Raw genomic sequence first — 9,902 nt, 5'->3', positions numbered from 1 at the left:
CCTTGGCTGGCTGGCTGGGTAACAAAATTGCTATTTCTTAGCCAAACAAGGTATACTAATACAAGTAATAAGAAATTTGGTTTGGCTGGGTGGGGACAAATAAGAAGATGGTTGTTATCTTCTATAAATTCCTCTTATTGCTCTGTTATCCCTTTGTAAATTGTAATTCCACTTCTTCTAGCTCTATCCTTCTTCCTTCTGCCTTATTTCTTTAGCATCTCTATTCTGTTAGGTCATCTTACTACATCTTGTGGTTAGTGGCCCATGTGTTCCCAACCCATTTCTCTGACTCATTTTATAATTTCTGCATTTTTAACATATTAATGGCTTATCTGTTTTATTAAAGGAATTATTTAAAAAAATTAGTTTATTTATTTTTATTACTAAAGAAAATAGGTTTGAATTCATTTGAAATATTTTTAATTAATTTTAACTCAATTTAAAAATTAATTCAATCTTTCATTAAAAAAAATAACAATTATTTCTTTTTCTTTTTCTTTTTTCTTTTCTGGTGATATAGATGATAAAAAGTAAGAGCGACGAGTAGGGTTAGGATTTAGAAAGAAAGGGACGCGGAAAAAGATGATATTGATCAATGGGGAAAGATGATATTGATCCAACGGTGCCTGCATAGATTTCAAACTTATGAAAATCCGTAAAAGACACGGGCTTATATATATATATATATATACTGGTATAAAATAAAATTAATTGTTTTCACTAATTAGATGACCATTTGTGTATAACTATTTTAAATCATGAAACTTGCATTGGAGACTCGAGCTTCAAGCCGACTCATCAATTTATTATGGTTTACATGTGACCCGCATTCGAAATGGGGTTAAATGATGGAAAATTTATCAATTATGTTTGACATAGAGGTATTTCTCAAAATTCTTATAATTTTATTATACTGATTAATAATTTATTTTTAATGGAGTATTATCTCTAATTATTATATATGTGTGTGAATTTGTCAAAATATTTGGTTGTAGAATAAAATAAAATCAAAATTTTCATTTTAGTTATCAACTTACCAATTTTGTGAGGTAAGGTAAGGGAAGCTCTGTAAGTGAGAAAAATTTTCTCAACTTATTTTTTCATATTAAAATTAAAATATTTAAAATCAAATTTGTTTATTTAAATGTTTTAAATCTCTATTATTTTGACCAATTCTATTAATAAATGAAATTAAATTTTCAAGTCAATTATTTGCATTGGAAATAAAATAATTTTTAAAATTAATAAATATCAATATATTATTTTGATGTTTAATTTATAGAGTAATGATATTTTTACACAATAAATTTCATAAACCCGAATGACATGGATGTTAAGTTGGTGTCCACATCAACAACTACATTATTTTATCTCTCTTATAATATTTTTTTTAAAAAAAAAAATTAATTTTCCTTCATAATCTAAACCTTAAACCATGAACAATAAACTAGAAATCTAATTTATTGTATTTATTATAATTAATGTTTGGATAAAATAAATAATAGTTTAACTCTAATTATGTGAATGGAAAAAATATTAGCTTCTTTTTGAATGAATATTTGATGGGCAAAAGGATCGACAACTAAAACTTTGATTTCTTTAATAATATATAAGTTTTATACTCAAAATCATAGATATTTTTTTATTATTAATGAATATTTATTAATATTAATGTGTTATGTTTATTTCATTATATTCATGTTTTATGTTTATATAATTAATTGTAGTCTTACTTTTAGGGGTTTAATTGAACAAGTCATCCCTCATCAAAGACACTAGTGTTCTTAATTATTAGACGACCTAATAATACAAGTAAATATGGACCATTGATATATTATTCTAATGCAAAATATTTCAATTATTTTTTAATCTATATATCAAAGATTTTATTTTAATAAAGACGACAAACATCATCAAAAAGGGTATAGGTATGAAGACGCACTAGCTATGATGATTTAACAACTACCTTAAAATTTATCATATAAGGCGGGCTAACGACATATTTTATATACCCAAAATGATACATTATGGGCCAGAAATCCATGTTAGTAAATTTCTTGCCATTCAATACTTGAGAGGTAGACAATACAATTTTTTTAATAAAAAAATTAATAAACAGTACAATATTTATATTATTATAAAATATTTATATAGTACTATAGAGTATCAATTCCTATGGTTTTTTATTTTTGAGTTGGCCATTCATCTTTCTAACGAAAAACCACTCGGCTATTAATGGTTCTCACATAAAAAATTCTCATTAATTTTATATTTAGTTCATTATTATATTTTATTTATTTATAGGATAAAAAGGTTGTGTCCATATCACTCCACTTTAAAGAGTAAAGCAAAAGAAGGTGGTGCATCATTATTGATGATGAGCCCAACCACTTGGCCCATTTTTTTAAAACCTTTTTATGGTTCAACCTTCACCATCTCTGGTCCACCGTCTCCATCTAAAGCTCTAGATCTTATCCGTTTCTCTTTACTAACAAGCACCTAAATATCAACACCTATCTTCTTCATATCTTTGCATTCTTTTACAATTAATTTGGTGTAACATTTCCATCATTTTTCTTTCTTAAAAGAAACTATCTTACTCTTATTACTTAACAATATTAAAATTTTCAAATAAATTTTATAATTCAACTATATACATATATATTGGCATCAAAAACCCGTGTTGGTGTTTTTATAAAAAAATAAGTTCAAATATTAATTCACGTAAAATAAGAGTTACAGGAGTACATGTGGATTGAGAAATTAACTCCTTATAGATACAAATTTTGGCCGTGACTTATCTATTATATATATATATATATATTATATATATATTAAATAAATAAATATATATATATATTAATTATTGAACGATAACTCTTGGCTTTCTAAAAGTTTAATCATATGACATATGAACGATTATGATGAACAACTAAATGAAGTGGCGCATAGTACATTTTTTTTTTTTCATAATGATAATTAAAAGTTTATTACTGAATTCATAAACACAAAATTTTATGCAATTGTTCATAAATACATTGCAAGGGTACTATTTTAGTCATGTTGTTCTGTTAAAGTGCAACAACAAAGTACATATATTCATTTATTCCAAAAGAAAAATATTTTTAATCCAAAAATAAGAGTAAACTATTCAAAATAATTATCAAATAAGGACCAAATAAAATCATAACTCTTTTCAATATTAAATTTTATATCAACGAAATAATTGTAATTCGTATTTTTGAAATTATTTTTTATCAGTGAAACTACTAAATTATACATACTAAGAAATATTACAGCGTTCAACATCTTTTTTTATAAATTAACTCGTATTCCATCAAGGAATTGCCGAAATGTTTGATTTGATTTCTCATATATATATATATATATATATGTTATTGAATCTTGAATTTGTGACAGTGGACCCTAGCTAAACACGTTGATAAATAAATAAATAAACAAATAAATAAATAAATAAATAAAAAGGTGAGATGAGGACCAAAATGGAGCCCATGATACACTTTTGATGTGTATGTAGTCATGTTTGTTTTTTATTTTTGTTTTGATTCCTTTTTTAGATTGAGAAACGGTTAACAATTACCATCATGTACATGCCGTCTTGCTCCGTTTTATTTATTTATTAATCTTATTTTACTGGTACAAATTTATTAGAGTCACATATAAATATTTCTTATAAATAAAAGGCACAAATTAAATTAAAATTTATGAAAAGTTATCCTTTTAAACTACTCTTTTTCTTTCCCTTTTTAAACAAACACATGCAATAATATTATTTATTTAATTTAATTTATAAAATTTGTCACAAATCAACTGCAGGTTGATCTATTAACATCGGATTTACATAGGTTATTTGTATCCCTTTGAGAAAATGAAACTTCTATTTATACAAGATGAGAACACAGATGATGATGTTATAAATCTTGATTGTACTTTTTGAGTATGTATGTTCTTAATATGTGGCTTGTTCATGTTGATAAAAAAATATTTTTAAAAAATTATAAGTAATATGGTAAAAATTATTATCAGTAAGGAAAGCAAATTTAATTTTATTAATTTTAAAATTTTAAGAATAGTTAAAAAATGAAAAAAACAATATTCAAACAGGAAACAAATCTCTCTTCATCAACCTAGTCCTTTAATCCCTTTCCATCAACTAAATTGTGACACTGAAAAACCGCAATAATGACAAACAAATAAATAAAATAAATAAATAAAATTCCACCCTGAAAACAGTCCATTAAACAGGACAGTTATCAAGATTATGCCACGTCAACAATTCTGATATTTCAGATCAGTCCTTTTTAAAAGGGGTAAGTTTTTAGGTCTCTTTAGGAATGAAAAAATCTCTGAAACCGCGAGGCAAAGATCCAGCGAATGCCGGCCTCTTCCAACCATCGTTCTTCTTGTCTTTCATTTCCAACTAAAAACCAAAATTTTGTGAAAATTTAGTCCCTAAATTTAGAAATAATTCATTTCGGGTCCCTGGAACTCCTTCTCCTCGGAGAGCCAATCCTCAATCTCGAAACCCTAAATCCTCCCCCAATTCCCTCTTCCTTCGATCTCTCGTCGAAGGTGGAGGATTTGGATGCTTTTGGCGATCGATGGAATTGCAGACACCTTCGGGTTGCTGTTCTTGTGCTTGTGTTCACTGTGGACCGCGGGAGACATCCATTTGGCGACGATCGATGAAGCGGAAGCTTGATGAATGGGATGGGATTGGCGTGGCTGCGACTCCGGCTGCGGCGGTGAGAGTGGAGGTGGAGAATGAGGTTGCGGCTCTCCGGGAGGCGGTGGCAAAGCAGCAGGAGACGATTCAGGAGTTGTGCGCGGAGTTGGATGAGGAGAGGAACGCGGCGGCGTCGGCGGCGAGCGAGACGATGTCGATGATCTTGCGATTGCAGCGTGAGAAGGCTGAGGCGCAGATGGAGGCTCGGCAGTTTAAGAGATTCGCGGAGGAGAAGATGGCGCATGATCAGCGCGAGATCGTGTCCCTTGAGGATCTCCTCTTCCGCAAAGACCAGGCTCTTCAGTCCCTCTCATTTGAGGTCCAGGCTTACAGGCATCGTCTTCTCAGCCTTGGCTATCCTCCTGAAGATCTGGTTAGTGATCCTGGAACGCCGGGGTCTCCTGCCTTTGGGTACGATTGTCAGTATCCTCCGTTGAGGTGCAGTCCGCCGGGGGACGTGGATCACGAGGATGAAAGCGCCGATCTTGAGACTAGGCAGGGGCCTGGAGCGCCGGATTTATGAGCTGGAGAACATGGCCGCAAGCGGCGGTGCTGTCACCGAGAAGGAGGTGGTGGAACCGTCCTCAAAACATCATTCCACGAAGTCATCAGACCGCGGCTCTTGCTCAGAATCCCGGACAAGCTCTGGCTTGGTTTTTGATAATGGAGTTCAGAACAGCAACGAAAGGGTGGAGGAGGAGGAGCTTCCCGCTTCGGGGGATCATGAATCAGAGGGCGATGGAGGAAGCGATAGGGTGTACACCATTGATGCAGTACATGTGCCTGTTGGGGTTAGCAATGACGACTACGGGGCAATGCCAAACGATGTGGGGAAGCTTGGGGAATTTGCTGGTAGTGGCGGTGGTGAAGAAACAGATATAAAGAAGCTTTACATGAGGTTGCAAGCATTGGAGGCTGATCGGGAGTCAATGAGGCAGGCTATAATTTCCATGAGGACCGAGAAGGCGCAATTGGTGCTTTTGAGGGAGATTGCTCAGCACTTGTGTAAAGAAGCGGTGGTGCCGGAGAGAAAGGTTGTGAAAAAGCAGCAATCTTTGATTAAGAGCTTTTCGATCATGTCTATAGTGAAGGTAATTACTTTGGAGATCTTGATTTGCATTTTTAATTTTTTATCATTGAAAATTTTTGGCATGCTTTTAATTAGGTTATTTATCACTGGTGCTTGTTCTGCATTGAATGCAAATAGTTATCTTTTGAAGTTACTGAGAACCATTCGTGATTGGATGTTCTTTCCTTAAGTTGGTGCAGTAGTCGTGGTATAAGAGTTTTGGTGGATTCTATGTATTTGAAGCTTTTTAATATTTTTCAAGTTATCACAAAGCTTTAGTTACGCAACTAATAAATGGAGCATCTGAAGTGTCATTTTTATTGGGGAATATCAGTTTATGCCGAAATTTTTAGATGTCTTGATACCAGGACTATGAAGTATAATCCAAATTGCTGAAGAACTTTTCCTTCTTAAATTAGTGACCATCAATATAATTGTATAAAAAGAAGGAAAAGAAATGTTTTTGTTTTATTTATTTCAAAAATTTGTGAATTTTAATGATTTCCTAGTTAAATAGCTATTTCGTGAATTTGGTATATAGGTATAGGTTGATATCGATAATTCAATATTGAATACTCCTACTTTCTTCTGAACTGAAAAATGGCAAGCTGTACAAGTTAGTGAAGTTGCAATTAAATTTTATTTAGAATGTTTTTGAGTTGTAATATAAATGGCCAATCCTTTGTGACTCTTAGTGCAATGGCCTCTCCTCTCGATAGGAACTTCTATTTGAGATTGATCTATGCAGGTGTTTTGAAACTGGTTTTGCTGAGTTTAAAAGAATTTTATGTCATTTGGCCATGCTTTAGAAAGGTTGCTCCAGTTGCATGTCATGGATTTATGATACTCAAGTATAGCCTACATAGCTGGGCATATGGATTAGGCCATGTCACCTATAAGACCTTGTTAAACTTATGCAGGAAACCTAGATTTGTTTGTCATGGTGTTAAATTCTCACGTTTGCCCTTTAAATTAGCTTGTAAATTGTCATATGAACTTTCAATTGAAGGCCTATAAATCATCCTTTTTTTACCCTGTGGTGATATGGAAATTGCCCTAGATGATGAATTGTACTATAGGATAGTGGTTTGTCTTGATTTGCATGGTTCTGATTAATGGCCCTTATAAAGCCTCATCATGTGTTGTTGTTGTTGTTGTTGTTGTTGTTGCTGTTTGTTTGTGTGTGTGTGTTAACTCATGTTGGTTCATCTTGTGTAGCACTATCTCGTCATCTTCTGCAATCTCACAGTTTTCTTCTTTTGACATCTATTCTCCACCCACACTCAGAAGTGGTTGTCGTCATTATATTGCTTGTTCTTTTGTCGTGAAGCTATTCTGCTTGCCGTTCTGTTCTTTACTGTTACATTCTCTCTATTTCATCCCTAATCATTTCCTTTTCTGGTGTTTTTATCTACATATAAGATTTTATTTTCACTAGTTGATTAAGTTCATGTTAGCATTTCCATCAAAAAGATGCTAGTATCTGTAACTGACTAAACATTCAAATGATATTCATAAAGATACGAACTAGATAAGGATTTAGCTTCTTCATTCATGAAGTACTGTTTTGATGAATCAGTATCAATAGTTCCAAACTTCTCAATCTTACATTCTTTTATAAAACAATTCAAGGCGCCTTGTTGAAGCCTTTTTCTCGCATTGATTTATTTTATTTTTGCTAAATGTATTCTCTTCTGTCAGTGGATCCTGTCCTTCATCTTCTGGAGAAAGAAAGCAGCTCGATCCAAGTATGTGGATTCACATCAAGATCATGATGTTCCATTCAATTGTTCATAAATGTAGTAGCTCTTGTTTAACCTAAATTTCGGCTGTTCCATCAGGTATACATTCGGTCAAACAAACAATAACGTCGGCTTATTACTTCTCTTGGACAAATCTCCACGAATGAGGCATTGGAGCACGACGACATGACTATGGAAATCTCCTACGTTCTCTGAGAGATTTAGCTTGGAAACACGACGTTGCACTGAGTATAAACTATGGAATGAATCTCTGTAAGATGACTTTGCTTGAAGTGCATTTTCTTTTTCTTCTGGATTTCATGTGATTCCTGTATTTGTTCATATGTTTCTCTTGTAACTAATATAGTTCTTCATTTGGGAGGTCCTTGATTAGGGTGGTTTATATGTCTATTAGTTTCATATGATTTGTTTGAATTCAGTCCTCGATTTCATCATAGGGTGTATATGGAATTTGTGTAAATTGTCTTTTTTTTTTTTAATGTTTTTATTAATTTTTAATTTTATACCTAAGGAAAAGAAGACTTTGTCCATGTCTTCTAGAAGTCCTTGTATGACTTTGATTTTGTCTTAACTTTGACATAAAATATGCAAGCTACCCAAGGGTATTATTGGAAATTCATGTTATGTTCTCTAGATTTCCGGCTTGAGCTAGTAATTGAGCAGACCTTAATTTTTTTTGTTTTATTTTTTTTATACGCAATTTCTGGTGGAAAAAGAACAAAGATAAAGTAAATATAAGAAATTTTTGCATTTATATACTCTTAAAAAATGCATAAATAAGCTAACATTCATAAATGTACATACCTAATCAAGTGATCCCTAAAAGCACCAATAAACCAGCTGATTTTTTTTAAAAAAAATTTTATTTTAATCATTAAGCAACCAAATATATTGGATTTGTGCAAATTAAATGAAAAATAAATGCTTCAAATATATCATTAGTTATGCAGCATTTAATTAACAGTTTGGCTGTTGTAATATATTAGTGTAACTGAGCATATTCCTGTTGTAACATATTAGTGTAACTGAGCATATTCCCGAGTAAATTTTTTAGTAGGTCATTAAATTTTGGTTTATTTTCATTTTCGATTATTGAACTTCAATTTGCATCAATTTAGCTACTTAATTTTATTTTGATTTTACTGTGTAGTAAATCAAGGGATTTCGGCTCCCAAATGAATGATGTGGTTTTTTTTAATGACATGGACACCTCCAATAGACTTAATAATGTGTCATGTAGAGGATCGACTCAAATTTTTCAGACAGACTATGTAATCAATTAGGGGTTGAAATCTTTGATTTATTACTAGTTAAAATCAAATTAAAGTTGAGTGACCAAATTGATATAAATTGAAAATGAGTCAAAGTTTAATGATCTAGTAAAAAATTTACCCGCATATTCCTTCACATCTATAATACAAATATAGCACATATAAAACATTATCTTTGAAAAAAAACTAATATATATATATATATATATATTAATGAAGATTTGTACACCATCATAAGCTAAATTTAAATTTTGCAAAAAGAAATTATGTCTAATATGAAATATCTAATACAAAGTGGACAAATGTTGGGTGGAAGCACATCCGAGATGAGGACCCCATATGTTCACACAATAAAGAAAGCACAAAGTGGTGGATGTTTCAACTTTCAAGTCCCGTCCATCTTTTTTTCCCCATTCTTGTGCCCTTTTACATTATTTTTTTTTGTTGGAAATTATTGTTAAATTTCTAAAGTTTTTTGTTTTAAAACTTAAAATTAATGTTTTTAAATCATCATCATAATTGTCATATTTATATTTTTAAGATTTTGAATTCACAATATATATACCTTCATGTCTGTCTTCATGTCATATAAAAGAAAGTTTTTTCTTTTTAAAAAACCTCAAGGACAGTCATTTGTTTTTCGTTTTTAAATTGTTGTTTTTCGTTTTTAAATTGTTTTTAAATTGTGATTTAAACACCCCTCTAAAAAAAACAGTTGACGAGACTTTTGCTTTTATTTTGCAAAATTTCGAAACCACAACATTTAAAAAAAAAAAACTTTTTCTAAAAAACATCAATGCTAATATACAACAAAAGTTTGAGTTTTACAAAATTATGCTATTTTTTATTTTATAAAAGAGACAAGCGTTGGAAACATTAAGTGTGCACATAGACTGAAAATTGATCATTCAACTTGTGTGATCTCACCTGATGATATGAGGTTTGGACCAGTAAGTTCGAGTGATATGGGATCTGGGCAATAAGTTCGCATCCATTATAGGGGATATTTTACTGTCCAACAAAATTTATACTCGAGACTTCTTAATATCTTA

The 9,902-nt window shown here is 31.4% G+C and overlaps 1 protein-coding gene across 1 annotated transcript; it reads left to right on the top strand.

Annotated features, from left to right (window-relative positions):
• The first annotated feature begins 4,375 nt into the window (after positions 1-4,375).
• LOC120277514 (myosin-binding protein 7) lies at positions 4,376-7,932 on the top strand. Its single transcript, XM_039284378.1, is given in 4 exon segments — positions 4,376-5,221; positions 5,223-5,838; positions 7,518-7,564; positions 7,658-7,932. Coding segments are annotated over 4 exon segments (1,269 nt in total). The 5' UTR covers positions 4,376-4,706; the 3' UTR covers positions 7,749-7,932.
• Positions 7,933-9,902: the final 1,970 nt, after the last annotated feature.

Source organism: Dioscorea cayenensis, chromosome 15 (genome assembly GCF_009730915.1).
Source record: "Dioscorea cayenensis subsp. rotundata cultivar TDr96_F1 chromosome 15, TDr96_F1_v2_PseudoChromosome.rev07_lg8_w22 25.fasta, whole genome shotgun sequence".
Taxonomy (NCBI): domain Eukaryota; kingdom Viridiplantae; phylum Streptophyta; class Magnoliopsida; order Dioscoreales; family Dioscoreaceae; genus Dioscorea; species Dioscorea cayenensis.
This window is presented reverse-complemented; position numbering and strand designations above follow the sequence as displayed.